Raw genomic sequence first — 21,280 nt, forward strand, 5'->3', positions numbered from 1 at the left:
GTAGAGTAGAAATGGCATCAAGTTTGACTGGTTTCCGAGTCGTTGGTTCTGTGGCACTCGCATGGTCCCGAGTAATGTGAGCGTTTGGGTTGTGTTTTTGGATAAGATCCATCAATGAATGAACGTCACCGCCTCTTTAGTATCAGACGCCATGATTCTCATTTCCCACGAGAAGCATATGACTTTTCTCTCCTCCTTTTTCACTTATCTGGAGTTAGTCTGTGCACATTAATTCATCTTGGAAATCACACAAATGTAACATCAAGCATTCAGATTTCAGATATCTTTATAAGCCCTGAATAAATATATGTCCGACTCAGCGAACATTGCAACCGAAACTAATTAATTGTCAACCTTACAGATGTTGTAGCAGTTACACCTTTTTCTTGGCGGCTATTTGGATAATTAGCAGTAATATATGCAGCGACTTTTCCCACTTTGTAACACTTTAAAATTTTGAGTTTGATTCGAACTTTTCCTCCGATTCTTGTGAGGCTGGAGACAGCAATTCAAGATCAAAGCCATCCAGGTGCAATTTGGTAGGCTTTTCAGTTCACAGACTTTGAAAAGGACTCGGTGACAAAAAAGTTTGATTTTGATGAATGCATGTACCTGAAAGAAAACTAATAAATTTTCTTTTTGGGAGCTGTAAAGGAATATTCAATATTTTCGCTAGGCCCCCTCTTTGTATAGTAGGATTGATTATGTATGAGAGAGGAGACATTTTCTATAATTAGCACTTACTTAATTTGTTCCACCTCATCTTGTGAGGAGCTTTTCTAAGAATTTGTAGTTGGGTTCAAAAGAGAGATAAGGACCAGAGTAGATTTCAATTTAGCCCAATCATAATTCATATAATATTTTTAACAAAGACTTTCTGATTTCTGAATACTACTATCAAGATTAGGTGATGTGAAATTATCAAACTTAGATAGTGCACATTAATCAAAAAAAAAAATTCCAGACATTTTGCTTAATGACAGGTGCCGAACCTGTGCAATAATAAATACCTACTCGAGAAAAATACAGATTTTGTATATAGCGGTGAGTAGGGTCGAATCCACAGGGACTGGGGATAATTCGTTTCTTCTAGAGTCCAAAGTATGGGGGGTTTTGGATTAAATGCTAACTAAATAAATTAACTGCAGAAAATAATTAATTAAAAGAAATGATTGGGGAAACTCTAGCCAAGGGTACACATCAGAAATGGTTCATGCACTGATCATTGATGCAGAAATAATTCCAACATTTAGCAATAGATTAGTTATAGTTGTCATGCACGCGATAAACAACCAACCCTTCCTTAATTTCTCGATAGCTAAGGTACGACCGTTAGCTATTTCTCTAACCCAAAAATAACCCTAGGTACGACCGTAGGATTTAATTTCTAGATTGCATTAATAATTAGAAAGGCCCAATCCTAACCAACAAACACGCTACGAGGGTTTGTTTAAATTAGATCATATGCTCCCCTGACATAAACCCAATTACGCCAGTTGCTACTGAGGTAGAGATAACGAACAATTACGGATTCAATTACCCCTATTTAGCAAAAATAGCCTATATGAATAATTAATTATTGCGCACTAATCAATCATACACAAGGCCATAGCAATTAAAATCAAGGAACATATAAATACCAATAAATGAAGAAAATAATTAAAACAGATTCGATCTCACAGTAATTGTCGAACCAAATCGTCAGTTGTCCCCTTGACTAGAAAAGCTTAACCACGCCTCATGAGAAAATCTCCCCGTTGGGGAATATTGTCGAATACCTGGCGTGTGTCAGAGGCCAGTCCAAAGAAAGAAAACTAGAACTAAACTAAAAAACTAAAACTAAAGCCCTAGATATCTCTTTGCTTCTGTACGTTGTCCCCTTTTAAAGCAACAAAAGAAAGATGAGTAAAAGCTATCTAGGTGGTCCCCACACATGTGGACAAAGCCTCCCAAGTACTTCTTGTTCCAAGTCTCTCTACGTTGCTTTCTCTGAAGCCCAAATGACCAAATGCCTTTCACTAGCTTGTGGTCCCCCACCAATTCAAGGGCCCAAGGATTGAAGCCCTTAGAAGTCTCCATATTTTTCACAAAGTTCCTCCTTTTTGGTAGTTTTCTGCTTCATTCCTGAAATTGATTCCAAATACCAAATATGAGTAAATATCAGCAATTAACACAATATTTGTCAGGGATAGAAGGGAAAATTAATAATAAAAATACTAACAAATTATACCCTATCAATTCCCCCCACACCTGAACCATGCTTGTCCTCAAGTATGAGAACAACAAACAAACACCAATATTTGATAGTGGCTATTGCTATATCCAACAAATTGCCAAGATACCAAGACAAGCATATATCAAGCATGGGTGATCAAAATCCAAGAAACATCACTTCGGTTAGTTTCTAAACCACAAACTCCTCTAATTTCATGTTAACTAATTTAAGAAGAAGGAATGACGCATAATATTTATCAGCAAATGGTCCAACTATTAACCAAAATCTCAACATTAAATCCATAAATCGGCAAGCTGACTTTTATTATACACTAACACAAACTTCACTTTTTTTTCACATTCTCTTTTTTTTTTTTACTTTTCTCTTTTTTTTTTTGATTCTTTTTTTTTCAATAATAACAAAAGACTTAGTCGCTAGCCATTTGAGCCTTTTGACGCGAACTCCAACATTGGCCAGATGAAGGAGCCCGGTTACTCAGCTTCTATCGCCACGTGACCACGTACTCATAGCAATTACTACTTTTTGACGCGAGAATCGACACTTTTGGTGAAGATCCCCGGTTACTCGGTAGTAAATACTAGCGGAGTACAGTCAACTCTCATTCACAGCTAATAACACAAAAACTCAATATAACTCAAAAACTAAAAGAAAATTTGCATCAGCTAGCCTCATTTTCAAACATGGAGAACTAAAGTTAATAACCGGACCAATTCACATGAAAATGCCAATAATCATTCCCTATACTTAGGAAAGTTAACCAAAAATTATAAGAGTAAAACAATCATCGATATTCACCAAATAGATATTTTTGGATTCAACCACATGAACTTGATATCCTTTTATTATTAAAACTTGGCAAAAGTAGGAATAGAGGCAATAATCCAACATCAAACTTGGCATCCCATACGAGCTAATCACTAAAAAAAAAAAGAAAAAGAAAATGAACGAAAGACACTAGCACCATAACTGCTCCCCCCACACCTAAATCCTACATTGTCCTCAATGGAGGTAATAAAGTAATGAAAGCGAAGAGAACAATGAAACTTCCCTGTTGAACAGCTAAGGGATAGGAGGGAATAGTGGAGGGAAGCCGAGTTCTGAGACATCCTTGCCACTTGGTGGGTGATGTTCGTCATTCGTTCATCTACGTTGTGAACCTGTGCCTCCACCTTGACGCCTACATGGAGCGAAGGTGCGGCAAGGGACTTGGCAGCTTACGACGCACAGGTGGGCAGAGGCGGCGCTTGGAGATCCGCGGCTACGAGAGTGGTTTGCTGAGAGAGAGGGCGGCGTCCGTGTGTGGCGGTAAGTGGATTCGGCTGTGGCGCGCGCAGGGAGCAGGGGAGCAGCGGTCGCGCGAGGAAGAGCTTTCCCGCGAACGTGACGCGGGCGCGTCATGAGGGCAAGAGAGCTCCCAGAAGTTTATGATGTTTCTGATCATGAGCTTCCTGCACATCACCACGCGGGCACGTCATGAGGGCAAGAGAGCTCCCAGAAGTTTCTGATCGTGAGCTTCCTGCACATCACCACGCGGGCGTGTCATGACTGAAGGGCACCTATAAATCAGCAAAAACGAAAATTGAAACCCAAAATCAGTCGAATTCAAGGAGAATACATCTAAACTACCACACGAAAATGAACAAACAATTAAAAGGAACAATTGGGTTGCCTCCCAAGGAGCGCCTTTCTTTAATGTCTTTGGCTAGACATTATCATGTTTTGCTCATGGAGGATAAAATCTTGTGGCTCGTCTTACTATTTCATCCTCTATATAGTCCTGATAACCCTCGTAAATAGAATAATTCTTGAGCATACGAGCTACGGGCTTCCATGGACTAGTGAATGGCGCCAAACGAGTCGATGATAATTTACATTCTCCATTCACTCCTCCCTCACTTGCATTCATTGGTTCAAGATATTTTGTCATCTCCACTCTCAACTTATTCCTGTCATGAAATTTTAAATTTTCTGGTATAATAAAATCAATTTCAGTAACAGGAGTTGAAGAATAGGAGTCAGGAAAATATTGATTAAGGAGTGGAGAAGATGTCACCGCATTTGGAGATTGTTCACTGGATTCATTCACTTGAACGAGTTGATCTTGGAGTCTCATTTCTTGCACTTCTGCTTCCTTTTCAACTGCATCTTTAAATCCGTTTTCTTGAAACTCTTGCAGTTCCATGTCATTTGGCCGGATAATTGCACTCTCATCTTCCTCAAGATTGATATTGGTTTGTGCGGGCAATTCTTCCATTTGAGGAGCCAATCGATTTATTCTGGATGTCAATAGACATAGTTGATCTGCCAGGTCGCGAAGGCTCGCTTGTGTCTCCTGATGAGATCGATCTAGGCTCGCTTGTGTCTCCTGATGAAATCGATCTAGGCTCGCTTGTGTCTCCTGATGATATCGATTTGTATTAGCAATTAGTAATTCCATCATTTCTTCAAGAGACATACCTGACACGGAGGATGATTGCTGAGACTCTTGCTGTTGAAAATCCATTGGCCCGGTTGCATAATCAAAATTGGAATTATCCCACCATTCTTGATCATACCCGTTTGAATAAGGGTCATACTGCGTTTGATATTGGGGTGAAAAATCTCCAAAAGTATCAAGTGGAGAACTTAGATTATCTTGAAATACGGGGCATGTGTCAGTTGAATAACCTGAGTCAAAATAAGTCCCACAATTTGCAACATCCCATTGATCATTAGGAAAAACATGAGTCTCATAACCCCATTCTGGAACAAAGTCCAGTCTATCATCAAAATATGGAATGTTAGCAGCCATAAAAAAAAATGAAAACAAAATAAACTCAAAAAGAAACAAATAATCTGGCACCAGTCCCCGGCAACGGCGCCAAAAATTGACAGGTGCCGAACCTGTGCAATAATAAATACCTACTCGAGAAAAATACAGATTTTATATATAGCGGTGAGTAGGGTCGAATCCACAGGGACTGGGGATAATTCGTTTCTTCTAGAGTCCAAAGTATGGGGGGTTTTGGATTAAATGCTAACTAAATAAATTAACTGCAGAAAATAATTAATTAAAAGAAATGATTGGGGAAACTCTAGCCAAGGGTACACATCAGAAATGGTTCATGCACTGATCATTGATGCAGAAATAATTCCAACATTTAGCAATAGATTAGTTATAGTTGTCATGCACGCGATAAACAACCAACCCTTCCTTAATTTCTCGATAGCTAAGGTACGACCGTTAGCTATTTCTCTAACCCAAAAATAACCCTAGGTACGACCGTAGGATTTAATTTCTAGATTGCATTAATAATTAGAAAGGCCCAATCCTAACCAACAAACACGCTACGAGGGTTTGTTTAAATTAGATCATATGCTCCCCTGACATAAACCCAATTACGCCAGTTGCTACTGAGGTAGAGATAACGAACAATTACGGATTCAATTACCCCTATTTAGCAAAAATAGCCTATATGAATAATTAATTATTGCGCACTAATCAATCATACACAAGGCCATAGCAATTAAAATCAAGGAACATATAAATACCAATAAATGAAGAAAATAATTAAAACAGATTCGATCTCACAGTAATTGTCGAACCAAATCGTCAGTTGTCCCCTTGACTAGAAAAGCTTAACCACGCCTCATGAGAAAATCTCCCCGTTGGGGAATATTGTCGAATACCTGGCGTGTGTCAGAGGCCAGTCCAAAGAAAGAAAACTAGAACTAAACTAAAAAACTAAAACTAAAGCCCTAGATATCTCTTTGCTTCTGTACGTTGTCCCCTTTTAAAGCAACAAAAGAAAGATGAGTAAAAGCTATCTAGGTGGTCCCCACACATGTGGACAAAGCCTCCCAAGTACTTCTTGTTCCAAGTCTCTCTACGTTGCTTTCTCTGAAGCCCAAATGACCAAATGCCTTTCACTAGCTTGTGGTCCCCCACCAATTCAAGGGCCCAAGGATTGAAGCCCTTAGAAGTCTCCATATTTTTCACAAAGTTCCTCCTTTTTGGTAGTTTTCTGCTTCATTCCTGAAATTGATTCCAAATACCAAATATGAGTAAATATCAGCAATTAACACAATATTTGTCAGGGATAGAAGGGAAAATTAATAATAAAAATACTAACAAATTATACCCTATCACCTAACGTCCTGAGATCAAAATGACAGAAATGAAAAGAGGACATAAATAAAGTTTAATAAGAGTAGGACCGAATGATTTTTTATTTTTTTAAAAAAAAAAGAAGAAGAAGAAATTTCAAAGAGGCCTCAAACCCATGTAAACAACCAACATATAGTCAGAAAGAATGACTAGTTTTACTTGGCAAACTTATGGCCTGTTGGATTGCATTTTTTTTAAAGTTTTTATTCAAAAAAATATACTGTAATGATTTGATATATATGAAGTAAAAAGATAATTAAAAAATGTGTTCACGAAAAAATGTAAAAATTTTTCTTTAGAAAACCGCAATTCAAACAAGGCCTAGCAATTGATCTTTGACTGATGAAACAACGTCAATTGCACAAATAACAGCCTCACAATCTTATTTAGATTGCACTTAAAATGGATTAAAATTGGTTCCACAACCTTATTTGAATATTTCCATTTATAACAAAAATTGACTATTAGGCTTGCCATGTAGTTAATCCACGCTGTAATAAAATTGCTCATTTGGTGTTGCAGCTTTAGCAGAAATTTTTACTCGTGGATTGGACGTATGTTGTTTCCTAGTACACTTGCCGTTCACTGTGGGAATTGGTTTCATTAAGCTCAGTGAGAAGTAAATATATCTACAAAAGTTTTAATCGCAATTTCAGAATTTCCCAAAGAATTTTAATTAAAAGAAACTGTTCATTTTGCAATTTTGGAGTCCCAAATTCATCCATATTAAATATTTTTTTCCTTTTTTAAATAAATTAAGCAGTGGCATACTGTTGAGTCCAAGCATGGAATTGCCCAACTAATATGGAACATAAACAAAATTGCATTTTAGTCTTATCCATTTTTGCTATGACATAAGTAACCAAAAAGACTTCTTAATATAGCATTTTTATGGTTTTAGTTTACCCAAAAAAAAAAAGAAGTACCAAAAAGAGAAGGAAAAAAGTATTAAAAAAAACTCCATGTTCATATTTTAGGCAACCAGAATGGAAAAATCGTTTAACAGGGGAGCTGGACAAGCACGTTTCGCTAATTCGTCAATTATGACCAGCGCCCAGGCATTACAGTCTGGATCAGCCCAAAGGACGAAAGACTAATGGTGTCATGCCATTTGGGCCAAACTATGATGGTGGACGATTTCTTATTGCGAGACTAGCTAATTACCACGAGTTATCTTATTCGATTTTTTCATTCTAGCCCTTCATCGCTTTTACAATATATAGTCTTCCTTGAATGGAAAATAAGATTAAAAAAAAAATCACTGACAGAACAGAGTTATTTGGATATTATTCATCTTGAAAAGTTTGCAAAAGTGAAAGTTAGCTCTAGCAAATAAAAATGCAAATTTTTTTTCTGAATATCAATTAAAACAAACTGGCTTATTTATTTTTTTTAAAGAAAAAGTTTTTGATCGTTTCGACTCTAATCACCGTCAGACAAAATTTTTTTTTTTTTTTGTCAAAATTGGTTTATGATACATATGAAAGTCAACCTATTTCAGCAAACAACTCCTTAAAAAGGCTGAACTTTACTTCAACAGCCATTAAATAACGCACATTAAAGTGAAGTTATACTGTTATAGTATGATTGCAAGTTAACAAAATCTCTGTTCCCCCCCCCCCTCTCTCTCTCTCTCTCTCTCCAACTCCAATTTGGTTTGCAAATCAGTTTCATAGTACAGACAAATAATTTAAGTTAGCCTGTGTCACACATCTTCTTGATATTACCTGCAGGACAAGCCCGAATCGTAGTGGACATAGATCTTTCAAGTCCAATTACCTCTGGTGGCGGTGACCATCTTACCTACTAAGACCCCATCTTCAATAAATTTTACGAGTATTCAAAGACTTATTTTTCTTCCTTGAAAGTTATTTTGCTCTCTCTCTCTCTCTCTCTGTCTGCTGCATATTGTTTATGTTTTTGTTCTTTAGTGAAATGATTTTTTTGGTAAGGAAAAACTTAGGTGGATTCGATTCTGATCACCGTTCCAGATCAGCAGGGCATGCCCTATGAATCATAAGTCTCTTACAGGATTTTTACAGATTGTTGACTAATTTAGTTCTCACATGAATAACGAAATTCGAAAATATGACCTTTCGTGAAAAAGTAATCAGCGATTATCGATTGAACCAACTTGTATGTATTGACGTGTGATTGTTTCTCGTGTGACTGGGCAGATGAAACAATTTATTCCGACGTAAATTCGCACCTTTTGAGCACGCAAGGGATGGTGGGCCAATACGTACATTTTTGTTGCCAGTATACTGGGTCTCTAGATTTTTGTTAAAAAATGATATGCCCAGCCGGGCCAGCCCAGCTCCCCTGACGACGCCATTTCATTTAAGTTCAACCACAACATGTGGATTGTGGATTAGAGCTTTCTCTGTTCAAAAGTTGCAGGGACAGAAGATAAATGGACGGAGAACCTAACGTGTAAACGTTTGCCACCGAGCAAGTTTCTTTTACATGATCTTTTTTGGGTGATGGAAAAAAGGTATTTGATTTCTCCTATTGAAATGGTCAATGTACTTTAGGGATTGTCGGCTTTGTTGGAGGAAACAGTAGACCATTTCTTCTGTGCTCAAGAGAGACTCTAAGAGTCCGTTCAAATTGCTAGTTTTTAGAGTTTTCGTAGATAAATATAATATAATAATATGATATATTTGAGATAAAATAATAATTTAAAAATATGTTTTAAAAAAAAAAAATTCTGTGAAAAGTTACAATTCAAACAAGCTCTAAATCTTTCAAGAAAAAAACAAATATGTTACATGAAAGAACAGACTCCATTAAGAATCATGTTTGGAATGCATTTTTCTGGATTTTTTATAAAAAAAAATTGCTGTAGCGATTTGATATATGTGAGGTAAAAAGGTGATTAAAAAATATGCTCACGGAAAACATAGCAATAAAGCCTGCATTCATTAATCTTCAAATGGATTGTCCAATTTTCATTTCCGAAAATGAAAAAAAAAGGGCATGTTTTTAATTTTGCTACTAATTTCATATTATTAGTTTCATAACTTTACCATTCAATTTGTGACGATTTCCCTTGTCGCACTGCTTTTGCTTTCTGATTAAGTTTTTCCGCAAAATCAGTTTTCATCTATTTTACAGTTTGAAAATGTCTCTTGACCTACAACCACGAAAATAGATCTTCTCATCGTTCATACATTCAAAATTTTTTTTTTTTTTTGCTATAAAAAAGTTCTCAAGTAATGTCAAACTGTAAAACAAGAAGATTTATCCAACCCCCTTTTGGAAGTATTCCAAGTGAATTTAGCACAAAACCCCAGCTTTATTTTCTATAACCAGCTAGAAGCCACTCGATTACAAAAGCAATGGTTAATTAATTAGAGGTGGCTTATCATACATAAAAACCCAAGCAATTACAGTTTGATTAAACTATTATGATTGCTTGATTGATCTTTTTGCCCTGCTGCACATAAGTTTGGATCTTGTGATTTAAAAACAATGTGGATTGTGTCTAATTTGCCAATATTATATAGTGCTTCATGAGCAAACTTTTCGTGTGCCACTACAAGAATAAAATAGCATAAACTATGATTGTGTTAGGTCAAAATAACTGCAAACAATAAGGAAGACACCTACATGCTTTTATATAATTAATTAATTAATTAATTATCGCTGTTTTTGAGAGTAAGCAAAGTATACAACACGGATAAGATGGCAAAGCGCAATAGAATTTGGTCACAGAGACAACCAATTGATGATTACGGGTTCGTAGTTTATATGTAAAGTGGTGCAAAAGTAACTGTATCATATTACACGCTTGTCCCCACCTTGAAAGACTCTTTCACATATTCCCCTGTCAAAATAGTATAAAGAAAATTATGCCCTTTTTTTTTTCTTTTCTTATTTCAAAAAGGCTGAAATCCATTAGCTATGAGTCAATCAAACAATCTTCTTGCTAATTCCAAAAGGTCATATATTTCTTGAATGAATGCTATTTGATCTGTAAGTACCATAGCTTTATTATAGTATAGAAAAACATGTTGCTCTTGTGATTTGGTGGTATTTCTGAATTAATCATGAACCTGTTACATCTTCATGATATATATAATGCAGTATATTTATGAACTCCTCGCATTAGTTTCTTGGACTCGTGGTGCTATAGCAATATACACAATGCAATACATAATTTAAACCCTTATGTCATTTGTGATTAATTGTATCTTCCCTAACTAAATGTTGGACATATTATTGTGTCTCACCATATAAGCAAGGTTATAATTCATATTTTTATGGTCGTGAGACGTGAGTTGTGACAAACATAAATGTTTATACTGATTTAACCCTAATAAGAAGTCTAATATAAGAAGAGGTTATTGCCAATGTAGATGCGGGTACCACAGGCAACTATGGGTTCTCTTTTTTCTTTTTTTTTGTCGACACAGGGGTGTCCGGGTTAATTCTTACGGGACCCGACTAATTCCCTGCGGCCCGAGTCCGGCGCCCCAACCCGACCAAGGCACGATAAGTGCACAGGCGTCCCCATAACGCAGTTTCGAACCCGAGACCTGAAAGTCCCAAAGGAATGCTGCTACCATGTGGCTAAACCCGTAGGGGCAACTATGGGTTCTCTAATTTACCAAAGTCATAACATATTATTATTGGGGATAATTTTTTTGAAAAAAAAAATATTGTAATACTTTTTTGATATGATATATGTGAGATAATTGAAAAACGTGTTAATAATACAAACAAATAAATTATGACAAATAATCTGCCATCCAAACAAACCTATATGTGCTTTTTATCCACCATTGATCAAACCCATATACTAACAAATTCTATACGGAAATTTATTTCAAGAGCTCATGTACGTGTTACTTTAGGTCATGATTTATGTCTTTCTTCTCTGGTTTGCATGTCCAAAGTCAAGAATAGATACATGCTGCATAATAATAACTTCATGACCAAAACAAAACGCATCGCAAGCTATCTTTTGATTTAGTCCACTGTTATTATTGTCCACGTCTGTTTTTTAAATTTTGTCAAGCTGGTTTCCAAACATATCAAACAACTTTGAAACCACATACTACTTTCGATAGAAATTCCAAACAGAAGATATTCCACCATAGATAATGACGCTTGTTTCAAACCCCTTCATCATCACCACCGAGCCAATATATATATTTTTATATATATTAAATTCCTTAAACCAATTAACCACATTAAAAAAAGAAGTTTACCATCTGCTTAACTTGCTTGCCAGCCAGGTATAACAACTACATGCACGAGAGAGCATAGCATGACTCTACGTCTCTAGATTGCTTCCCTCGAGACATTAAAATACTAGCGCACTATTAATTAATAAGATGTATCACTTTCTTCTATTTTATTAATAATAAAAAAAAGAAGAGCTAAAAGATAAGCCATGTTAACATCCCACGATGGCATATTCTACCATATCCAAGCATTAGAGAGAATTAAACTTGATAAATAATTTTTCAATTCTACTAATGCTAATGTTTATTCATTTATTTTTTTAAATTGAATTAGATAGAGGGTTTTTGTTTTTTGTGGGGATAAAATATTGTTGGATTAGTGTTTCATAATAATATGCCTTTGATTGATTGCTAAGTTTTGGGTATTCAATGCACGGTCACAAGGAAAACCACGTCAGACGCGGTGACGTTTCGTATTGGTTGCACACTTGGCATGTCTTGGAGGGATTTCACAATGATTTTTTCTTTTAAAAAAAAAAGGGAAAAAAAAACTGGAAAAGGACAAAAAGAAAAAGGGCAGGGATCCACACCATTGGGGTGGGTCAACCATCTGGTGTGGGCCCCACTTAGTCCGACGTGGTAAGCTAGGGCCCTCATGAATATTGGGGCTTTCAATCAGAATGTGGAGCTTTTGTTAAAGTCACGGCGCCTCAGCTGTCCATCAAGGCACAGTTGGACAAAATTGACATCATTTGTCCGCCTAACCAATCACATTTTCAGATTTCTGACCTACGCCTCGTGTCACCGTTTTTTCTTTTCCCTTTTTTCCTCTTCTTGTGACGTAATGTTGCTCAGAAAAAATGTACTACTACAACAGCTACCATTGTGCAATCATATTTTTCTTCTTTTCTTCCTTTTTTTTTGTTTCTCAAATTGACTGCTCCCGTTAATATTTTGGTATATAATAATCTACTTTCGTCCCAAATTTTAACATTTAAAGAAGCTTTTCTAACAAGTATTTGGATTAATACAAGAAAATTATTATCGGTCCATCTTGTTGAAATATATTTCGGATGTTATATTTTTAAAAATATAAAATTAATTAAAAATAAATAAATATATTAGAGGATAAGAAAAATTAAATAATTATTAATATGTATATATATAATGCGTTAGGTGAATATTAAGTGTGTTAAAAATATCTGTCAAAAAAAATTTATTTATTATCTAGCTCCTGCTGATTATAGAAGTTTTACGCGACGTTGCAAAATATTAGGAGTACCTTTTTACTCAACATATTTTCTAATCAATTTTCATTGGTCAGGACTTCAGTTTAAAAGCTCTGCAGCTGAGCTATTTAAGTAAAGAATAAAGAAAAATCCCCTCTTCTATCTGTCCTTTATTTTTACCTCATTTGACAGATAAGAGAGTTTTTCCTAATACACCTCTTTTGTTTCTCTGAATTTTTTTACAGGTCGGAGGCCAATTAAATTGACTGGTTTTGCAATCACCAAACGATGCCAGGTGGTGCAAAAATAGAGTCAGTGGATAGGTGCGGAAGATGAGCTGTGACTCTATCACTTTCCATGTTAACGAGATATTTGCTGATGAGAGAAGGTGAGGATGACCAATGACGAGATCCAAAACAGTGCTTAAGGGATAAAAAAGGGAAGGAAACTTGAGATTTTATGAGTACGTGTCGGAATACCAGGGCGCCACATAAGGAAAGTGCCATGCCACGTAGGACAAATGGTTGGGTTCATGAACCCCAAATTTTTCTCCTGCCATTAAATATTGGGGCCAAAGTATGCGCAATTGTTGGCCCGTAAGAAAGAAGAGTAGCAGCGGTAGAATACAAATCCCAGATTTGACTGAGTGAGAAAAGGAAAAGCCGTGTAAAGATTTCATCACTGGAAAGGACGACAGAAAATTAGGGGAAAGGGAAAGAGCATCAAATGTGCTGCAGTGGATATATATGGGATCACTTCATTTATTAGTCAAATTGTACCATTAAAAAAAGCATATTATTCCTTCCCACTTAGATTTACCTGCTCAGGTTGATTGGATAAGAGTAATAAATGAAGAGTTAAAAATATTTTAACATAGGTAGTAGTCTTTAAAGACAGTTAAATAACAAAACAAAAAATTCCCTATTATCAGTTGTTTAAGTCTGAAAGGAGTTGGATTGGATGGTAAGATGAAAGGGATTGTTGACCTCTTACTTGTTTATGGGAAAATTTTTTTTTTTTTAAAACAAAATCCAATGTATGTCAAAACGAGAAACTTTTTAGGGTTTGTAATACTTAATATTTGCAAAAAAAGTGTTGATTGAGTTGATACATTAACAGATGAACAAATTAATGATAAGAATTTCCTAATGTTAGTTTACTAGATTTTGCATATCATTGATGCATGGTCCTTTTTGGTAACATATTAATTAATTGTACTTGGACATTTTTTTTGCATATAGCGTAAAATTTATTTTGTTAAATGTGCATGTCGGGATGCTACACTATAATGCTCATAACGCAAAATACAACAAAATCTTGTGAATTACGCTAGGCCTCCGATATTGAATCTACATTCTAGACTTCAAAACAAACAAAAAAAAAATCATTGCATATGACCGGAATAACATGGAGTTGAATTTGCAACTTATACATCAAATTCTATTTTCTATATCCTCATACAATGAACGGATGAATGATCCTTTCTTGGACATTGATTTGCTGTTTGTATTCCTACAGAGAAACACAGCTCTTAAATTCCAGTAAATGTTACTGGCATTTTGATCCATGCTATGCACGGATTTAGGCTTTGTTTGGATTGCCCGTTTCCGTCGAAAAATTACGTCATTTTCCGTGATCACATTTCCCTATTACCTTTTTTCCTCACATATATCAAATCGTTACAGTAATTTTTCCATGAAAAATCACGGAAAATGCAATCCAAACACAACCTTATATTTTAAAAACTTTGAATCGAAGAATACGGGTTTATATTTCATTCACTGCTCTTAAATTCTAAATGTTACTACTTGAAAGGAAAAAGACAATTGGATTGACAAGCCTTAAAACGTCGTACTTAAATTGACTCCGCTCGCATATTGGGACTATTCCCTTAAAGAGAGTTTCATTTTCATATGAGAGGGAGAGGGAGGCGTTTTACCTGCCCATTTTGTGGTTATGCAAAACAAACGCTTGATCAAAATCATTAACTAAACGTGTAACAAATCTGAGCAATTTTCAAGGGGCAAATCTTCCTCAAGACAGAGACAAAAGGCTGGGGCTGGCCGGTTTGGTGGGAGTTTGCCATTACTATGAATTGCCTTATGCTCCATATCTTTTTCCCCTACATCCATCCACTGTGCAAAGACATGGACTCATCTGGCTCTTTCTGTCTAATTTTATCGTTAAAGTTAAACCGTATGGTGTGTTGGGGGAAGCAGCATGAGAATGATACGACGATTAGTGATCATGCTAATTGTCCTCATTTTTGGAAACCAGCCATTGCAAGAAATTTTGGTCCAAGTAACTTCTGAGCAGTCTATGAATTACCACATCTAATTATCTATTATAAGTATTAGATTGCAAGAAACTCACGATGATACGTGTACTAGTAATACGAAATAAATTACACGTAACATCTATTATTTTACTAATACAAACTAGCTGACAAATGTTAGGATGAACACTACCCAACAATTTTAGGGGACTCGAGTAAGATAGAACAAAAAAAAGAAAAAAAGAGTAAGATAGAACAAGTGGAAAACACGTTCAAAATCCAAAAATGTTTTTTGTTAAACAAGCACATACAACTCATGCACTCTTATTATTCGGCTGTAGTTTCCCCTTGTTCAAATTTTCGTTTGGACTGCTATTTTTTTTTTTAAAAATTTTTGGTAGAAAAATGTATTATAGCGATTTGATATATGTGAGATGAAAAAGTAATTGAAAAATCTGTCCATTAAAAACGCAAAATTTTTTTATTGCAAAACCACAATCCTAACAAGGTTTTCCTTTTTTTTTTTGTCCCTCTATATTGCTTTATATTTAAAGCTTAATCTTTGCCCTTTTTTATCTGCCATTTCTTTATTTATATTAGTAAGGCTTAAAAACCCAAAACTAAAGCAAGTATTTAAAATACCAATGCGTTAGTATGCAGAATATCATTAGGAAACTTTTCTTGTTGAACTCTTGATTTGTATGATTTCGCGTTTTTTTCAGTCTAGTTTTTCCGTCTTTTCCTTTTATGATGCAAATAATCAACTATTCAAACAAATATTATAATTTTTTTTATCTCACATATATTATATCATAAAAAAAAATATTACAGTAATTATTTCAAGTAAACTCACATCCAAACATACTAAAGACTCATTTGGTCATCTTTATCTAATTTTCTTTTCTTTCCTATTGATGTAGTAGTAAATTTGGAAAAACAAATACTACACAGTCTCTAGTATTTTGGGGAGCAATAATAGCTAGTAGAGTACTAGTACTGATCAGATCTGCTTACTACCATACACACAAAAAGTTTGACCACCCTAGCGGTTGTGGGGAGTCCGTAGTAGTGGTAAGTAATAGTGGTGTGGTCTACCACGACCGCGGCGGAGAATGTTACCACTAGGAAGGAGAAGGAGTAGGAGTAGGAGGAAATGAGAGGGAGTGGGGCCCAAACCACGTCATCTCACTTCCCCCCACATCTTCTCTCTACAGATATGTGACAATTAGGCCAACGCGAGGAAATAATTTCTAGATCGGCAGCTGCTGCCAAAATTAACCCCCTCCCCGGCCCACCCACAGCACCCTCGGGCCTTGACCCTCTCTCCCTCTCGGGATCTGTGGTCCCCCCCTCCCCCTTCCCTTTCTCTCTCGGAAGTTCCGTGACCGTGACTCGAGTTTTCCCCCCGAACAACCACTGTCCCTCTTATCTCCGCCCTCGATTTTTTTATTCCGACGGTCAAGATCTGGCCCGCTGCTCCACGACCCCCACCGAAAACTGTCTAGTTTAATCGCCAGCATGGACTTGTTTGTTCCCTGGAATCTTTTTATTAGCTTCAAATTACTATTTATTTAAGTCCATCCCGCCACGTCAGTCCTAATCTAACGGAGGATGCACCTTCCCATTTCCACATTTGGAAGATCTCAGCCGTTGCTTTTGCCTTTTCTGTTTTTATTTTGGGGTACACCATATATGGGTCCCACATGTCCATTTTGATTTAATAATAAAAGAAAAAAACGATTGCAGTCTGGCAGTTGCTGCAGCTGCAGCAGGGAGGAGTAGTAGTAGTGCTAAATGCTCCTTCCTAATCACTCCATACTAGGAGGCATGGGCCGCGCGTCGCGCGGCGACAATTTATAATGGATGCCCATAAAGAATATATAGTGGGTATATAATTTGAAAAATAAAAACGTGATATTATTGTATGTAATAAGTGGGTGCCATAGATTCTTTCGGGTGGCATGATGCCATGAACCCGGTTAAATCTTCCTCTAATTCTTTCAATTATTGCACCCGTAAGAACAAGGAGACACTCCAGGACAACCAAAAGTATAAAGTGCAATGGAATAGTTCTTACTTTGAACCACCAATGCCAGCCCTCAAAACACCTTTAGACAGCATCACAGACCAAAAGGATGGAGGAGAAGAGCGATTTTAGATGTGTTGAATGTTCTTTTCCCATCAAGAGTCTCTACATTCAGTATTCTCCCGGAAACATCCGCCTCATGAAATGTGGGAATTGCAAAAAGGTGGCTGATGAATATATTGTGTGTGAAGTCATGATTATTCTAATTGATTTGATTCTGCACAAGCCTAAGGCATATAGACATTTGTTCTACAATATGTTCACCAGGGACATTCTGGATTCTGAGTGTTTAATGTGGAAACTACTATTGGGTTTTTTAATGCTGGATTCTTACAGAAATTGGGTGTTAAATGCGAATGACTCAGAAAGCACTTCGTTAATGAGCTTTGCTGCAGCCTGCAGTATTGCGGTTCTGTAAAGATCTTGATTGATGTTGTTTTGGGAAATTTCTTGTTTATGTCTGTGGTACTCATCGGTTCTGCAAAGTTTCTGAATGCTTCAGTTGGAGTTCTGAAGGGCAAAGATACAGCCCTTACCATGCTTGTTTCCAGTTACTTTAAGATCTTTCTTATCGCCATGACGGTATGGGAATTTCCTTCTTCCATGATCATCATAATTGATATGTTTGTTCTGTCATCAAATACAGTTGCTTTAAAAGTGATCGTCAACTCAGCTACCATTAGATGCTTTGGGGCCTGCGTCGCTGCGCATGCTGTGAAATTTTTTGTCAGTGAAGGGCTCAGAACACTGCATTTGAGCTAATAATATTCTTATAGGGACTCTATTCCATCTGAACATTTGGATCCTTATTAGATTTGAAACCAATCGAGAGCAACCTGCTCTGCAATCTGATTTGAACACATCAATGCCTCAGATTGTTGACCACAGTCGTACCTAGCAGTGCTGGCTTGCATCCGTTGCTGGTCATGAGGGCATTATTTGAAGACACTACAATTTGGTCCTCTCATAATCTGCTTCCCTGTAGACGTGGTTTTGATGATGAATTGAAAGCGGGAAAACCATATCCCAAATTCTCCTGATTTATATGGTAACTCAAAACTTACTGAAAGCGGAAAAACCATGAAGGGTCTACTACAGATTTCACTAACAATATAAATATCAATAATCACCATGAGGTGGTATAGTTTCTTAGTATATATTTTTTTTCCGAAACGATATTAGCCATATATTAATCATCAACTAACCTTTACACTTGGAGCAAAGGCCCCTAATTCTATACAAAAGTGCTCAATAGCACAGAGGATTTATCCATTCCTCATCATGCAATATACCTAAGGCATACTCCCCAACTGTAGTACTAACATGATTATCATTTTTAGATATATTACCAAAAGAGCACATTTGAAACAGCACTCTCAAGCTAAGAATATCCTCCACAAGAGTATGCAGCTTGATATTTGATGCACTCCCCGCACTAATTTGCTGATGCAGGTGTTTGTTGCAGCTTTGGATCTTGACTTTTCTCCAACCTCTGACAGCCAAGTTTCTTAGTATATAGAATCTGACTAAAACTAAATTTTGAAGCTAAAATGCAGGGTCGAAACTTTTCTATGCCTTTCCAAGCTAAATTTTGAAGCTAAAATGCCTGGGTTGCAACTTTTCTATGCCTTTCCTGGTGAAGATAATAATAGCAAAAGTTGTTCTAGATTGGGGAATCACCAACTTTGAGGGAGTGATTAGTAACAAATTTGTCCAGTTTTGCTATTTCCTCTTATAAGAACAAGTGAAGGAATCCTTGTTTCATGCAGTCTTTATCTGCATACTCCAATACTTCCTACAAACAAAGGATGCACAAATAGCAATTAGCTTTGAAATGAGTACTAATCTTTCAACTACTTGTACACAAGAAGTATGTTCTCACAACTTCCAACATCATAAAGGAAAAAGCTATGGGAAAATGAAAATGAAGCTTAGATCTGTACCAGCATAAATACTTCTATTTGCTATTTAATCCAGTTTTTTTTTCCTTTCTTTGCCTTACACTTCCCCGAGTGGGTTAGTTTAGAAACATTGATTTTCCAGTTACACATTTTAACCAAGAATATGACATAAAGTCCACAAATAATATTCACCTCCCAAAATTATCCAAAAAAGCATTTTAAAGGTTAGCGTCTTCTTAATCCCAATATGCACCAATCCTCAGTGAACCTTAAGACTAAAACATTCTAAACTTTATTGAAGAATTACACTTTGGTAAAGCTTTTAAAAGCATGTTCAGTACATCCACAAATTCTGTCAATTTGGCGAGCACAAACTGTAAAAGTTACTTCGCATACAAGAAATCACTTTCTACCACAAGCAAAATGCAAAATCCTAAGTCAAAGTGAGCAAGGAAAAAAAAAGCACGAGATCAAGTGCATGAGAATTCAAACCACTAAGCAAGAAAATTGTATATTACTGGATTAAATATACTTCATCCTGCCTGACCCAAAACAATGGTAGAAAAACAGAGCATAATCAAGGCTTCAATTATTATTAGCCAAGGTAAAAAGGTCAAAAAAAAAAATAGAGTTTGAAAAAATAAGAAAAGCAGTTAACTAAAAAGAAAAAAAAAATCACCCACCACAAGACTAAAGCAAACACAAGCTTCAAACAAATCAGACATCTAGCGGAAATGCATTAAAGACCCAGACAAAAAAAATTTTTTTAAAAAATTAAAAATAAAAGATCAGTCGAAAAATCGTCAATTTAAATAAAAATAGAAAGGGACCCATACTTCATTTCCGCTGCGCTATATCAATTGGCGATAAGCAGGACAAGATCAGAGGCTAGGATGAAAATTCCCCCAAATTATATACATAGAAGAGACAGATTATAGATCTGGTGGGGGCGCAAAAAAGAAAAAAAAATTACCTGGAAAACAGGATAATTCGCGGCTATGGTCGAGAGGACGATCGGAGCGGCGATCGACGACGTCGAAAACACTTGATGACGCAGCGGAAGCAGCCGGACGGAGGAGGGGATTGAGAGACCGGCTGAGAAGGCTGCTCGATGAGACCAGCCGCTGAAGAGCTAGTGACAAAGCCATCTGATGATCTGAGTTAGCAGCTGATTAGGTAGTTGCTCGAACTCCGGGAGCAAGAAAGAAGGAAAGAAAAGAAACAATAGATCTGGGGAAAAATCATCAAGGTGTTCTCTCAGGCGAGACATAGGTAGAGCATATTGAAAGAAAGGCATAAAGAGACCGGTTCAAAGGAGAAGGAAAAGACAGCTCAAACGAAAAGGCGATTGCCAAAAAAAAAAAGGGGGAAAAGATAGTACCTCCACGCAGATTTGGAAGACAAATGCACAAGGCTATCCTGAAAACAACAAAATAACGTAAAACATAAAAGGACAAGAACAACATCTGTAAAATTCAGCATGCAAGCGAAAATATAACAAAAGAAAAGAAAAAGGAAAAAGGCACAGAAGAAAATTCCGACAAAAAATCAACCTCCGCAAGAACGCAAACAGCTGGGAGAGGAACCCTAGAAAAATATCACAATCATAAAGAGGAAGAGCCAAAAACTGAAATAGGAAGGAGAAAAAGAATCGTACCTCCAATTGTTGGGTAGAAGAGAAGAAATCTCAGGTAAAGGATGGAGGCCATAAATCCAAAGGATAAAATCCATTGTGTGATACGCCTTATTCCAATTAAGAAAGATTCTCAGCCCACCCATTCATAACCAGAGCAGACGAAGGAGCAAAAATGGAAAAGCATGTGCGTGCATTAATGAGATGAGATGAAAAGAGGTGAAAGGGAAGATAACGAAATTTTGGCTGCTATTGTGAGATGAGACGAGATGATGAGAAGAGCCGAGCCGAAGGAGGATGGCGAGCACGTGAGGACGACGAAAAAGCTTGTGAACAGTAACCCTCCTTCGGCTGTTAGTCTTATATGTTGATAAGACCGTAATAATTGGGGGGGGGGAAGGAAATTATTTAATTTTTATTATCATGAATAACTTAAAATTAATTGAATTGATTACTTACTATTTTTCTTGGGGGGGGGGGGGGAGAAAATGTGAAACCGAAAAATAATGAATTTGACCGGCTGGAGCGATATTTTCTGCGGTCACCTAGATTCCTTGTGATCGTCACGTTGCTTTTACCAA

General features: G+C 36.5%; 1 protein-coding gene and 1 pseudogene across 5 annotated transcripts; one reads left to right on the forward strand and one right to left on the reverse strand.

The window, feature by feature from the left end:
* The first annotated feature begins 17,193 nt into the window (after positions 1-17,193).
* LOC140038847 (protein ARV 2-like) lies at positions 17,194-18,071 on the forward strand (annotated as a pseudogene).
* Positions 18,072-18,189: 118 nt separating this feature from the next.
* On the reverse strand, positions 18,190-21,034 carry LOC140038848 (uncharacterized). 5 transcript variants are annotated; one of them, XM_072084320.1, is made up of 5 exons: positions 20,724-21,030; positions 20,620-20,653; positions 20,448-20,485; positions 20,040-20,222; positions 18,190-18,960 (listed from the first exon to the last, which is right to left on the reverse strand). In XM_072084320.1, the coding sequence occupies exons 1-5, from the start codon at positions 20,773-20,775 to the stop codon at positions 18,938-18,940; spliced, it is 330 nt and encodes a 109-aa protein (XP_071940421.1). In that variant the 5' UTR covers positions 20,776-21,030; the 3' UTR covers positions 18,190-18,937. The 5 variants fall into 5 exon arrangements, 3 of the variants coding, with proteins under 3 accessions (XP_071940421.1, XP_071940420.1, XP_071940422.1); XM_072084321.1 differs by having other exon boundaries at positions 18,265-18,960; positions 20,040-20,214; positions 20,724-20,919; XR_011842385.1 differs by lacking the exon at positions 20,620-20,653 and having other exon boundaries at positions 20,040-20,296; positions 20,724-21,034.
* Positions 21,035-21,280: the final 246 nt, after the last annotated feature.

Source organism: Coffea arabica, chromosome 3e, assembly GCF_036785885.1.
Source record: "Coffea arabica cultivar ET-39 chromosome 3e, Coffea Arabica ET-39 HiFi, whole genome shotgun sequence".
NCBI classification, from domain to species: domain Eukaryota; kingdom Viridiplantae; phylum Streptophyta; class Magnoliopsida; order Gentianales; family Rubiaceae; genus Coffea; species Coffea arabica.

Coding starts and splice junctions, on each gene's coding strand:
- LOC140038848 (XM_072084319.1), bottom strand. CDS start 20,845: ATGGGTGGGCTGAGAATCTTTCTTAATTGGAATAAGGCGTATCACACA. Junction 20,486..20,723: donor CTTCTACCCAACAATTGGAG/GTACGATTCTTT, acceptor TGTTGTTTTCAG/GATAGCCTTGTGCATTTGTC. Junction 18,961..20,039: donor CGAATTATCCTGTTTTCCAG/GTAATTTTTTTT, acceptor CTTTGTTTGTAG/GAAGTATTGGAGTATGCAGA.